This window comes from Rhincodon typus, chromosome 38 (assembly GCF_021869965.1).
Source record: "Rhincodon typus isolate 14 chromosome 38, sRhiTyp1.1, whole genome shotgun sequence".
Taxonomy (NCBI): Eukaryota; Metazoa; Chordata; class Chondrichthyes; order Orectolobiformes; family Rhincodontidae; genus Rhincodon; species Rhincodon typus.
Genome location: NC_063369.1, coordinates 13,480,796 through 13,508,370, shown reverse-complemented (window position 1 = coordinate 13,508,370; position 27,575 = coordinate 13,480,796). Strand labels below are relative to the sequence as shown.

The following is a 27,575-nucleotide window of genomic DNA, read 5'->3' as shown; positions in this document are numbered from 1 at the left end:
GAGACAACAAGGTGCAGGGCTGGATGAACACAGCAGGCCTGCTCCTATGATGCTGCTTGGCCTGCTGTGTTCATCCAGCCCTGCACCTTGTTGTCTCGGATTCTCCAGCATCTGCAGTCCCTACTATCTCTGGTAATATTTAGGCTTGGGCTGACAAGTAGCAAACAATATTCATGCCATCTCCAATAAGAGACAATCTAACCACTGACCCTTGACATCCAAAGGCATTACCATCACTAATTCCCCCCTATCATTTTCCTTGGTTACCATTAATCAGAAACCGAACTGAAGTCACCACAGTACAAGAGTGTGGCAGAGGCTGGGAATCCTGCAGAGAGTAATTCACTTCCTGGATCCCCAAAGCCTGCCCACCACCTACAAGGCACAAGTCAAGTGTGAGAGATAGTAGGAACTGCTGATGCTGGAGTCTGAGATAACAAGGTGTGGAACTGGAGGAACACAGCAGGCCAGGCAGCATCGGAGGAGCAGGAAAGCTGACGTTTCGGGTCTGGACCCTTCTTCAGAAATGGTGAAGATGAGGTGTTGAGGGCCAGGGAATCGGAAGTTTTGGAGGAGGTGGAGGGCGTGGCTGGTGTCATGGACGTAGGTGGGGAGTTCCTGGACCAGGGGGGAGAAAATGGAGTCGAGATAAGTACAGATGAGTTCGGTGGGACAGGAGCAGGTGGAGACAATGGGTCAACCAGGGCAGTCAGATTTGTGGATTTTGGGAAGGACATAGAAATGGGCGGTGCAGGGTTGGGGAACGATGAGGTTGGAGACTGTGGGTGGGAGGTCACCTGAGGTGATGAGGTTATGGATGGTCTGGGAGATGATGTTTTGGTGGTCAGGGTTTGGGCCATGATCGAGGGGGCGGTAGGAGGAGGTGTCGGAGAGCCAGCGTCTGGCCTCGGTGATGTAAAGGTCAGTGCACCAGTGTTCTCTATCACAGAAGGTGTTGGAGGCCAAATCACTGAATATATTTAAGGAACAAATAGATTTCTAGATGCTAGAGGCATCAAGATATATGGGGAATGAGTCGGAGTACGATGTCAAGGTAGAGGATTAGCTATGATCGTATAGAATAGTGGAGCTAGCTCTCCAGGCCAAATGCTACAGCTGCTCCTGTTTACTATGTTTCCATAGAAACTATCTTGAAATCAAGAAGCAATTTATCACGTAAAGGGCAGTGGAAATCAGCAATTCTTTTTTTTCCGAAGGACTAGAGATAATGGGAGGTAATTGGAGCTTTCAAAGGTTTGAGTGTCTTTAAGACAGAGATGGATAGTTTCATGATTAGTCAGGGGATCAAGGGTATCAGGAGAAAGCAGGGGAATGGGGTTGAGAAACACATCAGCAGACTTGATGGGCTGAATGGCCTAATTCTGCTCCTATATCTTATTGTCTTATGGCCTAATAGTTTATGAAGGGATGCGGAGCGAAAATGAGGCACTGGATAGTTAGAAGTGCATGAACAAGTCTAACTTGAATGGTTCGAGAGGCCTGAGGGAATTGAATGGCCTCGTACTATTCTGCAAAAAGGATTGCGTGAAGCATAGTGACTCTTACAGGGATCTTTTATCATGGGCTACATGCTTTCACTGCTGATTTTGTGTGGTCAATACACTTTTCTTTCTCATTCTGCCTTCATGTTGACCGAGTTATGTAAAGAGAAGCTGAGGTTGTTCTCCTTAGAGCAGAGAAGGTTGAGAAGGTTTGATATAGAATATTCATAATCCTGAAGGACTTTCAAAGAGATTCATGATGGGCTGAAGAGGCTTTCATATGAAGGGGCTGTAAACTTCTAAATAAGGAAGAAGCAGTTTCCAGTGGTTGAAGACATAGATTGAAGGTGATTGGAAGATGAACCAGAAACAATATGCAAAAAAAATCAAACCACAAGTGAGCTATTACAATCAGAAATGCATTGCCTGAAAGGTGTTGGAAGCAAAGCTGGTTCTAACTTTCGAAAAGGAATTGGGATAAATATTTGGAAGGGACAAAAGTATTGCAGGGTCAGAGGGAAGGTACAGGAGGCAGGAGCCTTTTCAATGAGCCAGCGTTAGCACAATGGATCAAATAGCAGTCTGATTCCCTGGGGGATAACAGAAAGCAGCAGAGACAAGTCTCTGACCTTCCACGCACTGCGAGGAAGAAGCACTCACAATCTTGAAGAGAGAGGCCCCTGAAACAGAGAGACAGTTGAGAGCTGCAGATTTACAGACCTCTGATGCGCTTTCTCACTCCGAAAGCCTCCAACAATAGCTGTTCTCAGTGCTTCCGCTGTAAATCAAACATCAACGCTGATTAGAAAACCGTTGTAACCTCTCTTCCTGTTAGTTGTCCTCCAGATGTGTTTGAGGGAGAAGACACAAAGGCTGCACCAGCCATCCCTTACCAATACGAGCTCAGGGACAAACACCATGTGTTATCAGCTCACACAAGCTCGCAGACAACAGACACATCATATGTTAACAAGAGAGAGTGCTGGTGTCTCACGAAGGAGGAGAGTAGCTGCTGGAGCACATCTAAGGTTGTCATTTGATGAAAAACCTTGGCATTTAGTGAGCATGGGCTATTAATCCAGAAACTCAGCTAATTGGGGCCACACGGTGGCTCAGCGGTTAGCACTGCTGCCTCACAGGGACCTGGGATCAATTCCACCCTCGGACGACTCTCTGTGTGAAGTTTGCAGATTCTCCCCATGTCTGCGTGGGCTTCCTCCAGGTGCTCCGGTTTCTTCTCACAGTCCAAAGATGTGCATGTTAAGGTGGATTGGCCATGCTAAATTACCCATAATGTTCAGGGATGTGTACATTAGGTGGATTATAGGGGGAGGGGTCTGGGTGGGATGCTCTGAGGGTCGGTGTGGACTTGTTGGGCCGAAGGGCCTGTTTCCACAGTGTAGGGATTCTATGTTCTGGGAAGCCAGTTTCAAATCCCTCCACAGCAGATGGTGGAATTTGAATTCAATTTAAAAAGATCTGGAATTAAGAATCTAAAGATGACCAGGCGTCGATTGTCAGGAGAAAAACCATCTGGTTCACTAACGTCCGTTCGGGAAGGAAATCAGCCATCCTTACCTGGTCCGGCCTATATGTGACTCCAAAGCCACACCAGTATGGTTGACTCTCAACTGCCCTCTGAAATGGCCTAGCATACACTCAGTTGTACCAATCGCTACAAAGTCTCAAAGAAATGAAACTGGACGGATCGAAAAGCCAAAGGCAGAAACAGCCCTGTTGACCCTGCAAAGTATTCTTTACCAACACCAGGGGGTTAGTGCCAAAATTGGGAGAGCAACAGCCTGACATGGTCATACTCTCGGAATCATACCTTACAGACAATGTCCCCGTCACCACCATCACCGTCCCTGGGTATGTCTTGGCCCAGCGGTGGGACAGACCCAGCAGAGGGGGCAGCACAGAGGTATACAGTTGGGAGGGAGTTGTCCTGGGAGTCCTCAACATTGACTCTGGACCCCATGAACTCTCTTGGCTTCAGGTTGAACATGGGCAAGGAAACCTCCTGCTGATTACCACAAACCTCCCTCCCTCAGCTGATGAATCAGTACTCCTCCATGTTGAGCAACACTTAGAGGAAGCACTGGGGATGGCAAGGGCACAAAATGTACTCTGGGTGGGGGATTTCAATGTCCACCATCAAGAGTGGCTCAGCAGCAATACTACACATCGAGCTGGTTGGGTCCTAAAGGACGTAACTGCTCGACTGGGTCTGCAGCAGGTGGTGAGGGAACCAACAAGAGGGAAAATCATGCTTGACCTCTTCCTTACTAATCTGCTGGGTACAGATGCATCTGTCCATGACAGTATCGGTAAGAGTGACCACAACACAGTCCTTGTGGAGAAAAAGTCCCGCCTTCACATTGAGAACAACCTCCATCATGTTGTGTGGCACTATCACGATGCTAAATGGGACAGACTTTGCACAGACCTAGCAACTCAAGACTGGGCATCCATGAGGCGCTGTGGGCCATCAACAGCAGCAGGATTGTACTCCAGCACAATCTGTAACCTCATGGCCCGGCATATCCCCCACTCAACCATTACCATCAAGCCAGGGGATCAACTCTGGTTCAATGGAGAGTGCAGGAGGCCATGCCAGGAGCATCACCAGGCATAAGCATACCTGCAAATGAGGTGTCAACCTGGTGAAGCCACCAAACAGGACCACATGCACACCAAACAGCATAAATAGCAAGTGATAGACAGAGCTAAGTGATCCCATAACCAGCAGATCACATCTAAGCTCTGCAGTCCTGCCATATTCAGTTATGAATGGTAGTGAACAATTAAACAACTCACTAAAGGATGATGCTCTACAAATATCCCCATCCTCAATGATGGAAGAGCCCAGCACATCAGCGCAAAAGATAAGGCTAAAGCATTCGCAGCAATCTTCAGCCAGAAGTGCCGAGTGGATGATCCATCACAGCCTCCTCCAGTGGTCCCCGGCATTATAGATACCAGTCTTCAGCCAATTCGATTCACTCCACATGATATCGAGAATGGTTGGAGACTCTGGATACTGCAAAGGTACAGCCCCTGACAACATTCTGGAAATAATACTTAAGCCCTGTGCTCCAGAACTTGCCGTTCCCTTAGCCAAGCTCTTCCAGTACAGTTACAACACTGGCATCTACCCGACAATGTGGAAATTGCCCAGGTATATCTTGTATGTTAAAAGCAGGACTAATCTAACCTGGCCAATTGCCAATCTACTCTTGAATGGGGCAGCGGATACATGGGAACACCACCCCCTGCAAGTCTCCCTCCAAACCACTCACCATCCTGACTTGGAAATACATCGCCATTCCTTCATTGTCACTGGGTCATAATCCTGGAATTCCCTCTATAATGGAATTACGGGTCTACCTGTAGCACGTGGACTGCATTGGTTCCAAAAGGCAGCTCACCACCAACCTTCTCAAGTGCAACTAGGGAGGGGCAGTAAATGCTGAACAGCTAGCGATGCCAAAATCCCTTAAATGAATAGAAAAAAGAGTATAGGGACATAGTGGGATAACAAGGTGTAAAGCTGGATGAACACAGCAGGCCAAGCAGCATCAGAGGAGCAGAAAAGCTGACGTTTCGGGCCTAGACCCTTCTTCAGAAATGGGGGAGGGGAAGGGGGTTCTGAAATAAATAGGGAGGAGTTATAGTGGGGGCATTTAGGGACATAGTGCTGATTCAATCAAACACTGCTACTTGCACATTGAGATACCAATCCTTATATCTCTTGTCAATGGGTGTCTATACTACATTCTCCCTGAGCCTGTTGGTTCCTTATCTCTAAGATTGTTCCCCTCCTAATGTGCTGTAACATCATGGTTTATCAATACAGCTCTCCAGTGTAGTGTCTAAGGCCTCAATTTTTCCATTCTTTGTCTAGTCTCAGTCTCTGTTACTGAATTCAGAATCATACAGTACAGAAGAGACCTGTGGCCCATTGAATCTGTACCATAGACACATCATCTGTGGCATTATCATTTGCACATCTCGTTATATTGTACATAGGAACTGGAGTTTCTGTGCTTTAGATTTACCAAATTGATTTCTGGGATGGCAAGACTGATGTACCAGGGGAAATTGAGTCGGTTAGGATTGTATTTCACTGAAGTGTAGAAGAATGAGAGGGGTTGTCTCACAGAGCCCTCTAAAATTCTAACAGGACTAGACAAGTTATATACAGGAAGGATGTCCCTAATGGTGTGGGGAGTCCAGAATCAGGGGTCATAGTTTAAGGATGAGGGATAAACCTTTTAGGATTGGGCTGAGGAGAAATGTCTTCACCCAGATAGTGGTGAGCCTGTGGAATTCACTACCACAGGAAATGGTTGAGGATAAAACAAGATGTGTTTTCAACAAGGAGGTAGATATAACTGTTGTGGTTAAAAGGATCAAGGGAAATAGGGGCAGGCTGGGATTAGGGTATTGAGCTCGATAATCGGCCATGATATTATTGAATGGCAGAGCAGGCAGAAGGGGCTGAATGGCCTACTCTTGCTTCTATATTTCTACATTGAGCCCATTCCTCCTTTTAAAGACTGATCTGTGACCTAACTTATCATATCCCTTAACATCTTTAGCAAGCAACAATCTTTCAGATTTACGACTGATCTAGCATCAACTGCTTTCTACAAAAGAGAGTTCCAAACATTTCCGACCCTTCACGTGTGTGGAAGCATTTTTTAGTCTCACTTCCAAATGGTCTGGTTCTGATTATTTGAATTTGCCCCTTAGCCTTGGACTGCCAGCTGGTACTCACCCCACCAGTTCCTCTTGCTGTCATAACATTTTTACCAAATCATCCCTGAAACTCTTAAGTTGCAGGACCTATGATTCTGGTTTGGACTCTCCTTCTCCTTACAGTTTCATCATTGAAATCCAAGTATCGTTCTTGTAAATCTACAGGACACTCTAACCACAACAGGTACGACCCTTCTAAGGTACGATGCTGAAAAGGACTCGCTGTCTGGCATTCGGTTTGTGAGTTATAGAGTCATACAGCACAGAAACAGACCCTTCAGTCTAACTATGGTCTATGCTGACCATAATCCCAAACTAAACTAGTCCCACCTGCCTGCTCCTGGCTCATATCCCTCCAAACATTTCCTATTCATGTACTTATCCAAATGTCTGTTAAACGTTGCAACTGTACCCACATCCACCACTTCCTCAGGAAGTTCATTCCACATGTGAACAACCCTCTGTGTAAAATATTTACCTGTCATGTCTTTTTTTTTAATCTTTCGCCTCTCACCTTAAAATATGCCCCCTGGTCTTTAAATTCCCCATCCCAAGGAAAAGGCATTTGCCATTCACCTTATGATTTTATAAACCTCAATAAGGTCATCTCTCAACCTCCTACACTGAAAAGAGTCTTAGCCTATCCAGCCTCTCCTTACAACTCAAACCCTCCATCCCTTGCAACATCCTGGCAAATCTTTTCTGAACCCTCTCCAGTTTAACAATATCCTTCCTATAACTGGGCGACCAGAACTGAACGCAATATTCCAGGGGGGCCTCACCAACGTCCTGAGGTCTACTTTTAAAAGATCAATACCTACAGTACAAAACTGTGGCCCATTGCATATCACTTTTGCTACTTTCTAAGCAGCCTACCACTGCATCCCCTCCTCCATGCAACACATTTCCTTCAGGATATTCCCAATGGAAAGTGGGAGCTAATGGAAGGGAGAACAACTAAAGCAAGTGGCAATCAGGCAGCTGGTAACTGGCTGAAGAAAAGAGAGACGGTGAGAAATGATCTCCAAAGAACTATTTTTACCAAGCTTTTGGTGACCCTTTTGTTTGATTATCCCTTTCATCTCATGATGCCTTTCCCAAGTGCCTTGGGCAAGTTGATGCATAATTTACTAGGGAGATCTGGATGCATGTATTTGCAGACGAGGCAACATAGCTGAGCTAACAGTGTTCTGAAGGCTTCTGGCACCTGAAACTTGGACAGGCAAGTTACCAAAGAAATGGGGGCTGGTGTAAAACTCTTAAGATCCTGGAGAGCCATCACCCCATTGGAAAACCCCAACTGACGGGCACTTCTTGGGTTGTTCCCATTCATTAGCGGGGCAGAGTTAAACTTAATTTTGACACATACAAAGCCCATTGGTGTGGAATCAAAACCAGGCCGGTGTGGGAGTCTTAATTCATTTATTTTTTTAAACTACAGGAGCAATAAAATGTGGGTTTTAGGAAATTCTTTTCATCATCCATTAAAAAAATGAACTGTTAGGAAACCCATCTGTATCACATAAGTGGACATGTCCGGGATTTAGACTGTTAGAATATTAATCTCCAAAAACCAGTAGTTTCGGTTCACCTAGAGGTTAAAAGTTAAAAACTTTTAACTGCCCTGAAGTCAGGTCCGTCCTAATGGGGGCAGTGCAAATGGTGGCCAACGAATTCAATTGCAGGAGACATTTGTGCGGTTCAAGCTTTTGAGACACGTTTCATTTTATTTTGAAGCCTGGCTTCCTAGGCCTTGGGAAATCTAACAAGTGAAAAATAGTCAAATCCATTTTGTAAGTGCCATCACAGCACTGCCTGGGGATCAACAGAAACAGGAGTTCTTTCTCCAAGCCCTACAAAGTGCCCAGTAAACCAACCAAACCATCACCATCTGTCTTCACACCTCCTTATCCTACCCCTTCTCACCCACCCTGGCAACCTCTCCCATCCAACCCCATGTCAGTGCATTGACTTGTTGGAATTGGGATGCCATGTTGCTTCTATGTCGGACATTAATGAGACCACTTTTGGAATACTGCGTTCAGTTCTGGTCTCCCTGCTATAGGAAGGATGTTGTTAAACTTGAAAGGGTGTAGATAAGATTTACAAGCATGTTGCCAGGATTGGAGGGTTTGAGCTATGGGGAGAGGCTGAACAGACTGGGGGTCTTTTCCCTAGGGCTTCGGAGGCTGAGGGGTGATCTTATAGAGGCTTATAAAATCACGAGGGGCATGGATAGGGTGAATAGCCATGGTCTTTTTCCCCAGGGTTGGGGGAGTCCAAAACTAGACGGCATAGGTTTAAGGTGACAGGGGAAATATTTAAAAGGGACCTAAGGGGTAACTTTTTCACACAGAGGGTGGTGTGTGTATGGAATGAGCTGCCAGAGGAAGTCGTGGAGGCTGGTACAATTACAACATTTAAAAGACATCTGGATGGGTACATGATTAGGAAGGGTTTAGAGGGATATGGGCCAAATGCTGGAAAATGGGACTAGATTAATTTAGGATTTCTGGTCAGCATGGACAAGTTGGACTGAAGGGTCTCTTTCCGTACGGTATGACTCTATGACACTACAACACTTTTCCCACCATTCCTCACTCCACCACGAGATTTCCTGCTCAACAAACAGCGAGTCTGTCAATTAAAGCAAGCTATCAGGCTGGATCCTTCTAGAAAAAGCTTAAAAAAAACGACTCGCAGTTAAAACCCACAGTATGTTCAGAAAACAAACATTTCTGTATTTCCCAACATCATAGACTCTGACTCTGCCACCTTCCCCCACTCCAACCACACTTCAAAGATAATATCTGGGGCTTTATTTTATCAATGAATCAAAGGAGTAGCAGATAAGTTACTGGATAGATGTGTCGCCCGCTTTCTGAGTGCCATCTTTCTTTCATTCACAGCTGTTGGTTACAGTTGGAGAAGGGATTTATCTGGAGTTTCCTAGGACCTGTTTGCTTCGTCATTATGGTAGATACGTCATTTTTGTTCACATCATTAATGGGATGTTAGTCCATTGTTAAGATGCACACCTGAATTGATTAAGTAAAAACCAAAAGAACTGTGAATGCTGTAAATCAGAAACAAACATAGAAATTGCTGAAAAAGATCAGCAGGTCTAGTAGCACCTGTGGAGACAAATCAGAGTTAACGTTTCGGGTCAAGTAACCCTTCCTCTGAATTCGACCTGAAACATTAACTCTGATTTCTCTTCAAGGTGCTGCCAGACCTGCTGAGCTTTTCCAGCAACTTCTATTTTTGTTTCTGAATTGATTAAGTACTTGGAACACCTATAAAGAGAGACTGCTGGGACACTGGGTTGGTAGAAAGGAGGCAGATATGCATGGTGCTGAATTCTGGGAATAACCCCTTCACGGAGAATTGTAATAGAACAATTGGTTTGCAAGCAGTGTGATTCCAACAGTCTGGGTTCAATTCCCATCACCGGCCAAGGTTACTATGAAGGATTCTCCTTCTCAATCTCTCCCCTCAACTGAGGTATGGTGGCCCTCAGGTTGAAGCACCATCTATTGTCTACCTCAAATGGGAGAGCAGTCCTCTGCTCTGGTAAGACAATGGTGACATGGTAAATGTAATAGAGTCTAATTTCATGTTTCACCAACTGGTTCGGGATCGCATCTTGAAACACTCTATTTGGGAATAATTAGGATTTGCGCAAATGGAGCTCAGATCTTGCATAAAACTTGACAATGGAAAGTAAAAGCTGAAGACCCTGAGGCGTTTAACCATGTGCCTGATCCGAGTCCCGGGTGTACATTTATTCCCTGATCTTATTCCTTGCCAACTCCAAATTCTAAAACAATGCACAGTGTAAAACATTTGGTCCTTCCTTGAAATGCAGTCCTTACTTGAATTCAAATTTCTGAAATCATTGTTTCCAAATTAACAGGTCAACACAATTCTCCTTATTTCCATACTGCTGATACTGCAGAAACAACTCTCTGGTCTTAACACTAAAGTGTCGAAGATCAAAGACAAACGGTAAGTTTAATACATTGATTTCTGCCTCTCATATTGCGGAGCTGGAGGAAATGGTGGTAATATCACAGGAAAAGTAACGCAGGGATCCAGAACATTGGTTAGGCCATTTTTGGAATACTGTGCTCATTTCTAGTCTCCCTGCTATAGGAAGGATGTTGTTAAACTTGAAAGGATGCAGAAAAGATTTACAAGGATGTTGCCGGGGTTGGAGGGTTTGAGCTATAGGGAGAGGCTGAATAGGCTGGGGGCTGTTTTCCCTGGAGCGTCAGAGGCTGAGGGGGTGATCTTATAGAGGTTTTTAAAATCATGAGGGGCATGGATTGGGTGAACAGCCAAGGTATTTTTTTCCCAGGGTATGGGAGTGCAAACCTAAAGGGCATAGAATTCCTGCAGTGCAGAAGCAGGCCATTCAGCCCATCAAGCCCACACCAACCATCCAAAGAGAGTTTCACGCAGACCTACTCCCTTACTCTATAATCCTGCATTCCCCATGACCAATCCATCTATGGACTGTGGGAGAAAACTGGAGCACCCGGAAGAAACCCACGCAGGCATGGAGAGAACGTTCAAACTCCCCACAGACAGTCAACTGAGGGATGGCATTAAATCTGGATTCCTAGCGCTGTGAGGCAGCAGTGCTAACCACTGAGCCACCATGCCGCCCTAAGGTTTAAGTTGAGAGGGGAAAGATTATAAAGGGGCCTAAGGGGCAATTTTTTCACACAGACGGCAGTGCGTGTGTGGAACGAGCTGCCAGAGGAAGTGGTGGAGGCTGGTACAATTACAACATTTAAAAGACATCTGGATGGGTACATGAATAGGAAGAGCTTAGAGGGATATGGGCCAAATGCTGGCAAATGGGACTAGATGAATTTAGAATATCTGGTCGGCATGGATGAGTTGGACAATTCAATTCATAAAATCTGGCAGTGAAATCTCATCGCGGTAGTTGATACATTGGTAACCATCATCAATGTTGCAGCAATCGACCTGGTTCACTATAGTGACTATAGCGGAGGAAATCTGCCATCCTTACACAGTCTGGCCTACATATGATTCCAGAATCCATGTGATAGATTCATGGACTGCACCCTGACATAGCTTGGAAGCCACTCACTTCCATTAGGGATGGGTAACAACTGACCCCTTCATGTTAGTGTACCAGATGAGTTTATTTACACCAGTCAATGATCACTTTTTGGAGACGGGGCATCATGTTTGTGCAGTGGTAGTGTCACTACCTCTGATCCAGGAGGCCTGAGTTCAAGTGGGTTGGTGTCTTCTTTTAAAAAGATAGCTCATTTTATGAGATAACAAACTGGATGAACACAGCAGGCCAAGCAGCATCAGAGGAGCAGGAAAGCTGACGTTTCGGGTCTAGACCTTTCTGAGACTAGCTCTGAGTTCCAAATTTAATAAATTGAACTTAAGCTCGGCCAAGGTGAGATTTGAACCCATGACCCCAGGCCTTAGGAATGGTGTCTAAGTGAAATTGCCACTCCACCACCATCGCCTGGCACAAGCTGGACTGAATTGTACACTGATGTGAGGGCTGGCTTTCAGATGGTACATTTCTCATCGATATAAAAGGTCCCATGGCTCTATTTCAAAGCTGAGCAAGAGGATCCCCCTCTGGTGATGGAGCCATCATTCACGTCTCAGCATAAATAATCTGACCACCATGACATTCCTCTATATGGGAGCTTGCTGTGCACAAATTGGCTGGCATACTTGCTAATGATAGGAGCGAGACGTACAGACAGGTGTTTCTGCAGGCAGTTTAAGACTGCGATGAGGACTGATTTCTTCTCTCAGAGGGTTGTGAGTCTTTGGAACTTCCTGCCACAGAAAGCTGTGGTTGCAGAGTCGTTGTGCATACTTAAGGCTGACACAGATTCTTGTACTGGAGAGGAATCAAGGGTTACAGGGAAAACACAGAAAAGTGTACGCAAGGAACATCAGATCAGCTGTGATCCAATTGAATGCTGGAGCAAGCTCAAGGGTCTGAAAGGCCTACTCCTGTTCCTGTTTCTTTGTGGTCTTCTGGTCTTGGATGTGACTCCAGGATAGGGTCAGGGTCAAGGATGTCTCTGAGTGACCACAGGGTATCCTGAAGGGGAAAGGGAAGCAGTGGGATCACCCTGGGAGGAGTGGAACAGGTAGAAAGTGGGCTAAGGTATTGCAAAAAGAAATTAGGGAGCTCGGTCACACATTGAAAAGCAGGAATCAAGGGTCATGGGTAAAACACAACTGGTCCCAATATTTCCAGAAATGAACCCATTGATCCAGGAATCTGTAGCCCTCTCAATTCTTCAGCCATAAATTCATTTGCCTTATCCGCCTATTGCTAAACTCACTGGTATATGGCACCGGGAGAAATTCTGAGATGATGAACCTTTGAGGTCCTGCTTTTCAATGTGTAACCTACCTCCTTAATTTGTTGCAGGACCTCAATGTGTGACCTAGCTCCCTAATTTGTTGCAGGACCTCAAAGGTTCATCATCTCTGGATTTCTCCCAGTGCCACATGCCAGTGAGTTTAGCAATAGGCAAATAAGGCAGATGAATTTATGGCTGAAGAATTGAGAGGGCTACAGATTCCTGGAACAATGGGTTCATTTCTGGAAATACTGGGACCAGTTGTGTTTTACCCATGACCCTTGATTCCCTTCCAGAACAAGAATCTAGTCTGACAGATTGAACCTGAGCGGAAACAGGACCAACAGGGGGATGATCTCTACTGTGGATGGCAGTTAAGCTAATTTGGAAAGGAGGAACTATAGGGGGTGATACACAACCAAAGCAGCCTGGAAAGATGCCGTGGGGGTGGGTATGTAACGAAGCGGGTTTGCTCAGATACGGCAAGACATCTCACGAGGTCTGACAGTGAAACACCCTCCAAAAAATTCAACACAACTCACACTTGGGGCCCATGAAACTGAATCTGTAAAGTCACTGTAACACAAACTATTTTTATGCTTACTGCGTCGTGCTTTTCCAACATTCCCAAGACTTTGGGGATTATTTTGCCGTGCAATATCCCTCCATTAGCCTCCATTTAACGTTCTGCAGCCACTATTTTGATCAATCTTTGGCTTCCCCCCTTCGTTTGAGGATTGCAGGTTCAACCACTCAAGGCCACATACCATTAGATGGAGCTAGTAGGGCACGCACTCTCAAACCACTTTTAATAAACTGCGCATTGGGATGGACAGTCAGAACCCAGTGTCCAACACATGGCCTGTCTCAAACATGGCACAGTTATCCTCAATTGTCCATCTCCAGTGGCCAAACAATCTGCCATGAGTTGCATTCTGCACCTTCTTTCTCGTACAGAGTTCTGAACGGGTTCCTACAGGATTGCATGTAGTAATTGGCACCAAATGGGCACCAGTTCGGAGTATAGGTGGACCTTGTGGGAGACAGGCCTGTGGCAAATGTATTCCTAACAAGCTCTGCAATAACGTGGCTCATCTTCATGCAATCTTGGTTAGAGTATTACAACGAGGCTCCATTTTGTTTGGACAACAAGACTATCCTAGATGGACCAGGAACTCCAGTTCCTAATCCAAATTTTAGACTTGAAAGAACTCACATGCAACATGGTAACAACAAGGAAGTCCCTGCCACACAACAGCGGTGGCCAACACTATTTTTAAATGTGCCAACTAAAATAAACTAGGTCGTCAGGAAAAACCAGAGATAAACTATGGTGGCGACGCAAAAAACTTGAAAATAAATACATTACTGTTTGCGTCAACGGCCCCCAGACTTTGTAGCAACATTCAACTCTGAAGAATACTTCAGAGAATGATATGGAAAACATTTCGGAAGACCACGGGAGCACACGCATAGCTCCAAGGCAGAGGTGCAGCTACATCGTAACGCAGCGGTCTATGGAAGTAATTCTGAGTCCAAGTTGATTCAGTCTGAGCTGACTGGACATTGAGCACTGCATGTGTCCAAGCCAAAAATCCCTTGGGAAAACTCAAACAAAAGGGTGATTCAAGCTGAAAGGGAAGTGACTTTGTTTTAAAGTTGCATATCCTATTGGGCATTGCTGCCAGAGAACACAGAGGCAGGTCTGGGAAACATTAAACAAAAAGGACCACCAGAATAAAAAAAATCATGTATTACAGGAATGGAGAGCCACAGTAAATGGCTAACCACAAAGACAGATAAGCATAGAGTAATTCTCAGAATTACGTGATTCTGATCTGACACAGAAATGTTTTAAGAGACAAGGAAAGTGCAATGGAAGTCATAGCAAAGTCAGCGGCCACACGACACTAGGCTATAGTCCAACAGGTTTATTTGAAATCAAAAGCTTTCGGAGCGCTGCTCCTTCATCAGACCCAATGAATGAGCAGCGCTCCTAAAGCTTGTGATTTCAAATAAACCTGTAGGACTATAACCTAGTGTCATGTGATTTCTGACTTTGTCCACCCCAGTCCAACACCGGCACCTCCACATCACAAAGTCTTAGCAAGGCTCTGAAGTGTGTGAAAAGTTTCATTGCAACGTTAAAGCCTGCAATTACTGCCATGAAGGACAGGAGATTCACCATTACTGCAGAATAAAACTCTCTGAAGAAGATAAAATATCTAATTACATTAGGAAGCTATGGCATCAGCTGTGTCCTTGCCAAGAAGATATATTTCCAGAGATGGGCCAAAAAGAACACAAATTTTACATTTAATTTTTTTTATTGTCATGTGTAGTCATGTACAGAAATACAGAGGTATGGTGAAAAGTGTAGAATATCGCCACACAAGGCACCATCTTAGGTACAAGTACCTAGGTACAGAATCATAAAAGCAAAGAAAATTGGACATCTTAGAGAAAGCAATTCTTGAGGTCAATAATAGTTTCTAATCTGGAGACTAAGGCATAAGCTGAACAAATAAAAAAACTTTTGTACACAACTGGGAGTGCCACAGATGATATTATTGCTTGCCAAGTGATAAACCAAAAATCAGACATATTTAAAGAAATATTGAATGCTGTTGACAATTATTTCAACCTCAGAACAAATACATTTTTGCAAGGCCAAGGTATAACAAAAAAACATAAATTATTTCATTAACCATTTCTCAGGTCTGTTCAGATTTTAGATATTATAGGGTATGGTGAATTAGTTGGCCAACATTTTGATGAACCTAGGAACCATCAGAGAACCTTTGAGACAACTCCTCAATAAGATTCAGGGGTGGTATTGAAATCCTCATCTAAAGAATGCTTTACAGAATATGCAGGAAATATTGATGTCTATAGATGTCTTAGCCAATATAATCCTTCCTTTTCAAAGGTAGTAGCAGGCAATGCTTTAGCTACAGGTTGAGAACCAGTACTCTTCCAGGAACAGCCAAGTGCGTCAAGAGCAACGTCTGATACAGAAACACAACATGTTGTGATTGAAAAAGAAGCTCTCTCAGTGATGTGGGTTTGCGAGAGATTTTCAGACAACATCTTTGGTCTGACACCAGTCATTCAAGCCAATTTCGTACCTTCAGCCTTTATCTGGTCAAGAAGGAAGGTGTGAGCTTGTGTCCAAGAATATGAAGACTTCACCTCATAACATCCATTTACAGAGTAGTCAGTGCACAGGGAAAACCATAGATAATGGCAGATGTGATGTCCAGAGCAATGGAGCCTAATGTATCATGTAGACAATCAATCACAGGGATACAAACAATCAGACATCATCCATCGGCTGTGCTGTTAAAGGAGTTGTACAAAGAAGCTACAGGAACTTCATTGTAATATATTTGAGTCATCTAGTGATTATTTATTTTCTTGTGCTGAAAGTCAAACCTGGTATCAAAGCTGAATCACAGCCTCCAAGACCATGAGTCCCAGTCAACTAACTTCAACCCAACAAACTACCATTCCTTCATTTTCCAAGTGAACTTGCTCAGGGAGAAGAGTGAAACTTCTCGCTCATCTGAATTTGTGAAGTGAAATGCTTTGGGAGAGATGAGTTGTGGCAAACATAAATTTTTAAACAAATTTTTAGTAATTATGATGGAAAATAACAGACTTGGTGGGAGGTGTTACATGTGGATCTAAAAGGGTTAAAACTTAACTGAGGATAGTGAGCATCACAACCTCGTTAATACAAACTTGTTCAGGATAAAGAGGGAATTTTGAGGAGACAGACCTAAGGCTAGTGTGCTCCAAAAATTCTCTGCAGTTGATGTAGGTCATATAATCTGCAAATAGTTGCAACAATGCAATAAATTTAATACTGTTTACTCAACAAGATGCTTCTTTTTAAAACAGGAAGGTGGTTATCCCACACTCCACTACAATGCTGCGGCTTGAAGGAACTCATACATAACACATCCCACTGCAAAATATTTCCACATATCTTTCAAGCCGCAAATGACAAACAATAAACTATCTCCTGGTTTACAGAACATACGTAATAATAAAAACAACTATTGTTGAGGGATTTGGGTGAGAGCCAATGTTCACTGTGCAGGGCACCAGTAGGACTGGACAGAACACAAGATAAGCTGACAAGTTGTGCCTAGCTTATGTGTATCATATTTAAAGCACATGAGAAGGCCAATCAGCCCATTAACCTGTGCCAGCCAAAAAAGAGTAGACTAGCCTAATCCCACTTTCCCACTTTTGGTTCCTAACTTTGGAAATTTGGAAAGTTAAGTGCATATCCAAGTGCTTTTGAAATGCAATGAGGGTTTCTGCCTTTTACTGCCCTTCCAGTAGTTGTTTCTACACTCCCACCTTCCTCTGGGTGAAAACATTTCCACCCAATCTCCCTCTAATCCTCACCAAATGCTTTTAATCTGTGTTTTTAAGTTATTGGCCACTCTCTACAGGAATAGGTCTTTCCTGCTGTATCAGTGAAAAGAAAGACTTGGTACCCATTTCTCGTTATTGGGATACAGTGCTATCACTAATCCCTCTCCCTACATTACGCTTTCGAAGAGTAAAGGATAAACCATGAATAAGCTTCAACATAAAAGGCACTCATCTTAGATATGCAGGTAACATTAATTCTTCAGGCATATTAACTATATCTAACAAGGGGAAGGTAAGATACATGTATGAGGAGACCAGGTGAGACTGCTACCTCCTATACTGCTGCAAATCCCCAATCTTGCGCTTAGTGGTTGCATTATATATCAAAGTGAGCAGAGTTTCATCCTAGTTCATAGCTTAATCCTTACATCGCTGCTATTTTACGCAACAAATTCTTCCCAATCTATTTTGGCCCATCTTATATTACTGCACAAAACATGTGCCCAATCAGCCCTTGGCTGGTAAACCTGAAGTGCTTATCTTAAGGAGAAAGGTTGGGCCTTTATCCATTGAAATTTCGAAGAATGAGAGGTGATCTTATTGAAACATGTACAATACGTTCTGAGGGATTGGGAGCAGATACTGAGACGATGTTTCCCCATGAGTCTAAAACTATAGGTTATAGCTTAAAACTAAGCGCTTAATGCAGTGGATATGATTTTTTGAGTTGGTAGAATGCAGAATTATCTTTCTAAGAAAAGAGTCATTGAACTTATTCAAGGCTCAGTTAAACAGATTCTTGATAGATGGGAGAGTCCAGAGCTATGAGCAGCAACCAAGAGGGTAGGATTGAGACCACAATCAGATCATGTTTTTGTTGAAAGACAGAGTGAGCTCAAAGGGGTCGAATAGCCTCTCATTGCTGGTAAGTTGTGTGTTTTGATTTTCCTTTCTCTGCTTTAACGCATCAAGGCAATTTCAAATTATGTTAATTTCACTTTGAGTTAAAATCACATGCTTCACCCAGAATCTTCAAACAGATGTTAACAGCCTGGTTCGGAGGGAGAAAGGGGCCTATGGCACATGGAAGAGTTGTATTGTTTTCTTTACATCTTAAATCACTGCCTCGTGAAATCTGAGTCTAATGGTGAACGAATCCATCCTATAAAAAGTGTGGCCACTTAGATGAAATACAGCAAAAAGTATGACTCCTGTGGAACTGTGACCCTAGCAACTGATCGATGGCCCCAGGAGAAGAGAGATTTTGCAGAAAACACGATGCAGGCAAATCAGGATCATAGGATGAATAGGCCAAAGCCCCTTGAGTCTGCTCTGCCCTTCAAATCATGAGTGATCATCCAACTAAATGCCAATTTTGCCAGGCTCTCCCATATCTCTTTATGTCACTAGTTTCTAGAGATCTAAAGTATACTCAAGATTGAGCCTTCTGGTGGAGAAGTTCAAAAGACTCACCAGCCTCTGATTCAAGACATACCTTCCATCTAAAGGCTTGCCCTATATTCTGAAACAATCCCCTTTGGTTCTTGACTATACACCTCCAGTCCCACTCTCAGCCTGGAGGAACACCCTTTCTGTAGTCTGGCCCTTTAAAGAATTTTGTACATTTGACTGAGACGGTCAGGAATGAAGGGGTAATTGTTGTGTGTTTTACATTACAATGCAGAGCTGACACTGGTTTCTCAGTCTAAAAATCATATATTAACACGTGTGTTAAATTTCCTGCAATCTTTGCTCTGTATTAACCCAGGATTAACCAATCAAGCACAGTGAGCATAGGTCAGTTAGCACACTCTCCTAACCAAATGCAGAACGATTGAGCACTACAGTGATAAATTCATTCCTTAAGCACAGAGTTACACAATGTTTTTTTTCCTCTTAGGATGATGACATTTAAAGCCTTTGCACAGGTGTTTATCCTGGGATGTACCTGGATTCTTGGCATGTTTCACTTTGGGAAAGAAACCCCGGTGATGGCCTATTTATTCACCATTGTCAACAGTTTCCAGGGCACCTTCATCTTCATCATCCTTTGTGTTTTGAATAAACAGGTATTGAATTCCATTACGTTATGATTACAATGTAACAGGAGGCCATTTAGCCCAACATGCCTACACTGGTTTGATGTCCCTGAATCAATGCCCTGCCTTTTCCCCATACCCCTGCACACCATTTCTGTCCAAATAACCAAGCAATGCCCCTCTTGCATGCCTCAAATGAACCGGCCTCCTTCTCATTTCCAAACAGTACATTCCATACCCTCACTACTCGCTGAAGGAAAAAGATTATTTTCTCACATCACCCTTGCTTTATTGGCACATCACTTTGAATGCATGCCATCTGTTTCTTGTTCCTTTTACGAGCAGCTTCTCCCTATCAACTCTGTCCAGCCCGCTCATGATTTCGAAAACCTCTATCAGATCTCCTCTCAGACTCCAAGGACAGCAGTCCCAACTTCGTCAGTCTATCCTCATCACCGAAGCCCCACATCCCTGGTACCATTCTCATAAATCGCTTCTGCAATCTTTCTCCAATGTGTTCGCACCTTTCCTGTAATGTTACATCAGGACTGTACACAGTACTCCAGCTGAGGTCTTACAAGTGTCTCATATACTCAGCATAGCAATGCATTACAGAACACAAAGTCCTCCCGTTTGCTGTTTCACTTCAACATCGGGAGATACGGGAATGATTTTGCGGTTACAGTAAAGTTGCCAGGGGTCTTTAATTTTACACCATTTTTCTACCATGGCTGCTGGACAAAGGTGAGGAAAGAATACCTTCAGTGCTTCAGTGGAGCGAAGAAGCCACATTTATGGGCGGAGTCAGCGAGTACAAGTGTGGTGGCAGCAACACTGGTGAGTCAACATGATTTGTAATCACCCCCGCTTTAGCTGAGGAGTCATTGTCCAATTTAGTTTTGTTGGTAGCACCCTTGCTTTTGAGTCAGAAAGGTTAGAGTTAGTACCAGAGCACTTCAGAGCACTTCACTTCTCAAGTGTTCATAGGCATGGAGTTATACAGCACAGAAACAGACCCTTCAGTCCAAAATGTCTATGCTGACCAGACAACCTAAACTGATCAAGTCCCATTTGCCCTCTAAACCCTTCCTATTCATGTACCCATCTAGATGCCTTTTAAATGTTGTAATTGTACCAGCCTCCACCACTTTCTCTGGCAGCTCGTTCCACCCATGTACCACCCTCTGCATGAAAAAGTCGCACCTTTTATAACTGTCCCTTTTCACCTTAAACCTATTACCTCTAGATTTGGACTCCCTTACCCTGGGAAAAAAAATCTTGGCTATCCATGCCCCTGATGATTTTATGAATCCAGCTGATGTTCCCCGTGGGATACTGAGGCAGGGCCACATTGTCAGACGTTTCAATGGGACTTTATATCTCAGGTGGCAATGAAAGATCCTGGAATTCTGTTTTTCAAAAAGCTCTCCCCTTGTAACTTGGCCAACTCAATTAATTTTCTGAAAAGCATTAAAAGAAATGATCAGGTCATCACCCTGTTATATCTAGGAGAGCTCTCTGTATGTAGAATGACTGCTATGATTTGTATAGGACAGTGGTGACTACACCTCTGAGGCACTTTATTGACAGTGAGCTGCTTTGGAATGTCCTAAGATGGTAAGAAATGTTATATGCACCTAAATATTTCTTTCTCTTTCGTGGCATTTGTGTCAGTCTAAGAAGCAGAGCAGGGTCCTCAACAAATTGTCATAAAATCAGATTTCAACTCAGTTCGGGATAACATTGATCTGAGATACAATTTGGGGTTCAGTTCCTATGCCAGAATTTGCCTACATTTTCTAGGCTCTAAACTCAATGCTCAAGGAACACCGGATGGTCAGTTAGAAATGACCCTCTACTGATCAAGTATTCAATTACTGAGGAAGCATTTATTCTGCTGAGGGGCCTTTCCCAGAACTGGTTGCATACCACCGATCTATATTTTTTATAGTGGACAAAAGTGAGAGATTCAGGGGACTTTCTAAAAGTATAAAGTCACAAGATTCCACGATGTTGAACAATAAACTTTACCACAAAATGTTAGAACGGTAATACAATGTACAACACCTGTGTAACTTTTTTCAAACACCCAGAGTTAGCATGGGGTAGATATGGACAATGCACTATGAGTGAATAATCCACGGTGTACATCAAATTACAAAGGGAATCAAGATGGATTTCTCTGTAATTACCACAAGGTGTTAATGACACAGTGGGTCCTCAAGTCTCATTCAGCTTCACAAGGGATTACAATTTTTCATATTTGCCAATCTGGCCTTGAAGCACCCTGTTCATGAATTCACACACCTTGGACTGCCTCAACATTTGCTCCTGTTCTGATCAATCACCCACATTTGCTGGTTCTACGCTGTCATGGATCCAAACCCAATGCTCCAGCACTCATTCACAAACATAATTCCTCTGTTTGTCTGATAGCTAGCTTCGCTGAGCTTGTCTTCCCCCTGAGATTTACCCCAAACTTCAAACTGGCTTAGTTGCAAATGCTGTTCACCAGCTTTTTAGCCTCCCCACCCAACACCCAAATCTCTCAGAATAAATCTTGCTGATTTTGTCTGAGTTCCTCAAATACTTTCACAGCTCCCCAGGACTGAGGCACAGCCTGACTCCAACACATTGCTGTCTACTGATTCCTGGAACTTCCTGAGTTTGAGCAGCACAGAGTCTATCCAACTGCTCCTGACTGCTCACTGAGTCCCCTACAAAGACTCTGTGCCATTCAGCTGTCTTCCATGACTACATCTAAATGTGGTACTCCTCATAAAGCATGTACTTCTGTGTGTCTCTGTCACCTCCCCAATCGATGCCTGTAATAACTAAACTCTAATCAGTGACCACAGGCTCTCCTGATTGACCTACTGAAAGCCTTGCGGTAATCCCTGTCCTATTTCTAGACAGAATTGCAAGTAACTAATTGAAACAGTCAAAAGCACTCTCCTTTGGAACTGAGCATACCCTGACCATTACTTACCCGCAGAATAGCATAAATTGCCGACAATAAGCAGAAACGAATTCCATCGGGAATGGAAATTGAGAAGCCACTATCGTCCAATTAGAGCTACACAAATGAGATGTCAAGTTGGGAAACTTTTTTCACACCAAGGGCGAAGTTTTAAATTCTTTTGCCTCAGAAAAATGGCCAAGGAGTGACTGGAGCTTGCAAAGACTGAGAGAACTCTGAGGAAATAGGGGCAAGAGATGGCCATTTGGATCTGATTGTGGTCTGATGACTACTCTCCTGGCTGCAGCAGACCCTCCCCAACTTATAGCCCTCGACTCCATCGTTCGATCAAAGATCTAAGTCAGCCTCCTATTGCCTCTGAGAGAGAGAGGTCTAAAGACGAGTAACCCTCTGAGCAAAGAAGATCTATTTTGGAACAGTGCACCTTATTTCTAAATTCCCCCACATTTGGATAGTGGCGACATATGATGGCTTGAAAATTTTATCAGTCACTGATTTCAAAGATTTGGCCTTTCCGTTTGGAACGTGGGCATCACTAGCGAGAGCGGCAGTTACTGTCCATTCCTTAGAGTGAGCCATGAGCTTCAATCTGCAGTTAGAAATTGGAGAACTTCTGTTTTGTGTCCTCGCTGAAATTTATGCTCAGGCTCGAAAGGGAAAGTCGGGATAGCTGATCATGGTGTTATAGGGTTTTAAGGACAATATTAAAGGTGGTGCGGGGACAGTGTAGTTTAGGAATTGCAGAGTACAAAGCAGAAGTTATATAAATATACACTTTGTACAGTTCTGGTTGCCCTGCTGTAGGAAGGATATTATTAAGCTGGAGATGGTTCAGGAGAGATTTACCAGGATGTTGCAGAAATGGAGGGTTTGAGTTAGAAGGAGAGGCTGGATAGGCTGGGAGTTTTTTCACTGGAAAGTAGGAGGCTGAGGGTTGACCTTATAGAGGTTTATAAAATCATGGGGGGTATAGATAAGGTGAATGGTAGGTGTCTTTTCCCTAGGATGGGGGATTTCAAGACTGGGGGAATATATTTTTTTAAGGTGAAAGGTGAAGGATTTAAAAAAAAACATGAGGGACAATTTTTTTTACACAGAGTGTGGTTTGTGTGTGGAATGAACTTCCAGAGGAAGTGGTGAATGCAGGTACAGTTACAACGTTTAAAAGACATTTGGATAAGTACATGAACAAGAAAGGTTTGGGCCAAGCACAGGCAGGCGGGACTAGCTTGTTTGGGATTATTATCAGTATGGATTGGTTGGTCTGAAGGGTCTGTTTTGGAGCTGTATGACTCTATGACTCTAACTGACCAAGTCACCTCATTTTCAATTGGAATCAGTTGGTCAATGAATGTTGAGTGGGATGCAAATAAAGTTTTTCCTCCTTTTCAAGTTGTACCACATGATCTCTGTGTCAACCTGAGAAGCCAGACCATACCTCCATTGCATGGTTCACCTGGTCTGCCAGCCCTGAACCCATCTAGGTAGGAGCTGGTCACAAACTAGTAACCATTATTTGCTCAGTTGGCAAAGAAATTGGGACTAACTAGAGTGTGCTACCAAGCCCAGCAGAAGTTTCAGAGCAAACTCGGAAGGGTTGAATTCTGTTACCACAAGACCATTAGAAACAGGAACAGGTGTAGGCTGTTCGGCCCCTCGAGCCTGTTCTGCCATTCAATAGGATCATGGCTGATCCAACATCCCTTACGCCCACTTTCCTGCCCCTTCCCCATTACGTTTGATTCCCCGACTGATCAATAATTTATCTATCTCAGCCCTAAATATACACAAGGACTCTGCCCCCACAGCTCTCTGTGGCAAGGAGTTCCAAAAGACTCACAACTTTCTGAGAGAAGAAATTCCTCCTCATCTCAGTCTTAAATTAGTGCCCTTTAATTCTGAGACTGTGCCCTCAGGTTCTAGACTCTCCCTTGAGGGGAAGTATCCTCTCAGTGTTGACCCTGTCAAGCCCCTTAAGAACGTGTATATTTCAATGTGGTCACCTCTCATTCCTCTAAACTCCAGTGAGTAGAGACCCAACCTGTTTCACCTTTGTTCATTAGACAATCCCTCCATACTGGGGATCATCCTTCTCTGAACTGGCACTGAGTAACTGATATCTTTCCTTAAATAAGGGGACCAAAACTGGTTACAGTACTCCACAGGTCTGGTCTCACCATGAAATGGATCCACAGGATATAGAGTTTTTACAGCACAGAGAAAGATCCTTCAGCCTATCATGTCCACACATGTCACCAAGTATCTATCTATTCTAATGCCATTTTCCAGCATCTGGCCTGTAAGATGTGGGATTTCAAGTGCTTATCTAAGTACTTCTTAAAAGTCTTGATGGATTCTGTTTCTACCATCCTTCAGGCAGCTATTACCCACCAACCTCTGGCTGAAAAAAAATCCTCAAAATCCCTTGAAAGTTGCTGTTCCCTGCCTGAAAACTGTGACTATTGATTTTAGAGCCATTTTAAGGTTTCTCCTTCTCCCCACTATCTATGCCCCACATAACTTTGTACATCTCAATCAGTCCCAACCCAGCCTTTTCTAAGGAAAACACCCCCAGCTTGTCCAGCCTTTCTTCAAAGCTGAATTGCTTGTTTCAAGCCTATTTTTGATTTGGAAGTCTTGGTCTTATTTCCTGATCCTACTGCTTGGTGGTGGCTATAGCATTGAATTGAGGAACTTACAGCACAGAAGGAGACAATTTGGTCCATGCCAGTCCTTTGAAAGAGCTGTCCAGTTATTACTCATGCTCCCATAACTGAAATTAGAATAGAATCCCTACAGTGTGGAAACAGACCATTCGGCCTAACAAGCCCACACCGCTCCTCTGAAGAGCATCCCACCCAGACCCATTCCCCATGTCTAACCCACCTAAACTACACATCCCTGGACACAATGGGGCAATTTAGCGTGGCCAATCCACCTAATCTGCACATCTTTGGACTGTGGGAGGAAACCAGAGCACCCGGAGGAAACCCATGCAGACATGGGGAGAATGTGCAAACTCCACACAGGCAGTCGCCCGAGGCTGGAATCAAACCCGTGTCCCTGGTGCTGTGAGGCAGCAGTGCTAACCACTGAGCCACCATGCCACCCTTTTCAAGTTTTTATGCAGCACCCTTTTTGTCTGTTACTGTTGAGTATGGTTCCAACCTTTTAAATGGTGCATTCCAGATCCCGCAGCTCACTGGCTGCCACTGATTCTCCTCCTCTTTCCACCAATCCTTGGCCAACTTACCTGCGATTTGTGTTCGGTTCATTCGTGCCCAATCATTAATGCATCATTAACAAATTTTTTTTTGCCTTTAAGGGAGAGATGAGTGCTGTGGAATCGAAAGTGTAGGAGCCTGAGCCAATCTGGAGCGTCGCAGTACACAGCTCATTCTGCAGATAACACGGCTCTGATTTCCTGTGATCGTCCCGATAAGGAGGAACTTGTCGAATTAGTTCAGTAGAAATCTATGCGAGCAGACATCGCTTCTAGACGGCTACGTGTGAAAACCTGTGACAACACGACTGAAGGACGGGGATTGCAAAAACATTAACTATCACCATCTTTCAAGGAAGCTAGATAAAGGTCTACATTCAGTGACCTGAATCTCCTCTGCTGCTTGTGAACTGATCTGTATCTTAACTCCTCCTGCCGAACGTGTGACCTTCTGCCCTCAAAAAATTGGCCAGCAAAAAATGCATTGTTGTTGGATTTAGAGTGATGAATTGAACTGGCATGTGTTACTTTCTGTGTGGGAGAGTTTCACATTATCTGTCACCCTTTTGTGTGAAACCACACTCCTTTAATTTTCTCCGAAATGAGCTTTCTCTGTTTTTAAACCTCTGAGACTCTGCTCCACCTACGAGACAGGTTTCTCTCCATTAGCTCATGATGTCATTTCAAAAATCTAAAATCTTAGCTAAATCACGCGTATCGGCTATCAGGGAGGCGAAGGCCTAGTACTATATATTGCTATTCATCCAGGAGACTCAGCTAGTGTTCTGGGGACCTGGGTTCAAATCCCGCCATGGCAGATCGTGGAATTTGAATTTGATAAAAAGAAGAATCCAGAATTAAGAATCTACTGATGACCATGAAACCATTGTCAATTCTCAGAAAGACCCACCTGATTCACTAATGCCCTTCAGGGAAGGAAATCTGCCAGCCTCACCTGGTCTGGCCTGCATGTGACTCCAGGCCCACAGCAAAGAGGTTGACTCTCAACTGCCCTCCGAAATGGCCTAGCAAGCCACTCAGTTGTACCAAATCACTACAAAGTCTTAAAGAAATGAAAGTGGATGGATCACCGAGCATTGACCCAGGCACCAGAAAAGACAATGGCAGGAACAGCTCTGTTGACCCTGCAAAGTATTCCTTACCAACACCTGGGGGTTAGTGACAAAATTGGGAGAGCTGCCCTACAGACCAGTCAAGCAACAGCCAGACATGGTCATACTTACAGAATCATACCAATGTCTCAGAAACCACCATCACCATCCCTGGATATGTCCTGTTCCATCAGAAGGACAGACCCAGCAGACATAGCGATACAGTGGGATACGGTCGGGAGGGAGTTGCTCTGGGAGACCCCACCATTGACTCCAGAACTCATGGGGTCTCATTGCTTCAGATTAAACATGGACAAGAAATCCACCTGCTGATTACCACTTACCTTCTTCCCTAGCCTGATGAATCATTACTCCTCCATGTTGAACAACACTTAGAGGAAGCACTCAGGATGGCAAGGGCACAAAACGTACTCTGGGGTGGGGGATTTCAATGTCCACCACCAAGAGTGGCTCAGCAGCAGTACTACTGGTCGAGCTGGTCAGGTCCTAAAGGACATAGCTGCTAGACTGGGTCTGCAGCAGGTGGCGAGGGAACCTACAGAGGGAAAAGCAAACATGACCTCATCCTTACCAATCTGCTGGGTACAGATACATCTGTCCATGATAGCGTCGGTAAGAGTGACCATCGCACAGCCCTTGTGGAGATGAAGTCCTGCCTTCACATTGAGAATAACTTCCATCGTGTTATGTGGCGCTATCACTGTGCTAAATGGGACAGACTTCGCACAGATCTAGCAACTTAAGACTGGGCATCCATGAGGCGCTGTGGGCCATCAACAGCAGCAGAATTGTACTCCAGCACAATCTGTAACCTCATGGCCCGGCATATCCCCCACTCAACCATTACCATCAAGCCAGGGGATCAACCCTGGTTCAATGGAGAGTGCAGGAGGGCATGCCAGGAGCAGCACCAGGCATACCTGAAGATGAGGTATCAACTTGGTGAAGCCACCAAACAAGACTACATGCACACCAAACAGCAAAAGCAGCAAGTGATAGACTGAGCTAAGTGATCCCACAACCAACAGATCAGATCTAAGCTCTGCAGTCCTGCCACATCCAGTTGTGAATGGTGGTGGACAACTAAACAACTCACTGGAGGAGGAGACTGCACAAATATCCCCATCCTCAATGATGGAAGAGCCCAGCACATCAGTGC

At 44.2% G+C, this 27,575-nt stretch overlaps 1 protein-coding gene across 1 annotated transcript in view; it reads left to right on the top strand.

Moving 5' to 3' along the window:
* Window positions 1-26,062, top strand: part of LOC109920932 (adhesion G protein-coupled receptor E3-like) — a 66,763-nt gene extending 40,701 nt beyond the window's left edge. Inside the window, exons 9-13 of the mRNA XM_048617834.1 lie at window positions 9,176-9,242; window positions 10,183-10,274; window positions 18,942-19,110; window positions 19,825-19,917; window positions 25,386-26,062. Of these exons, the coding sequence (XP_048473791.1) occupies window positions 9,176-9,242; window positions 10,183-10,274; window positions 18,942-19,110; window positions 19,825-19,917; window positions 25,386-25,418 (454 nt within the window). The 3' untranslated portion in view covers window positions 25,419-26,062. The remainder of the gene's footprint in view (window positions 1-9,175; window positions 9,243-10,182; window positions 10,275-18,941; window positions 19,111-19,824; window positions 19,918-25,385) is intronic.
* Window positions 26,063-27,575: the final 1,513 nt, after the last annotated feature.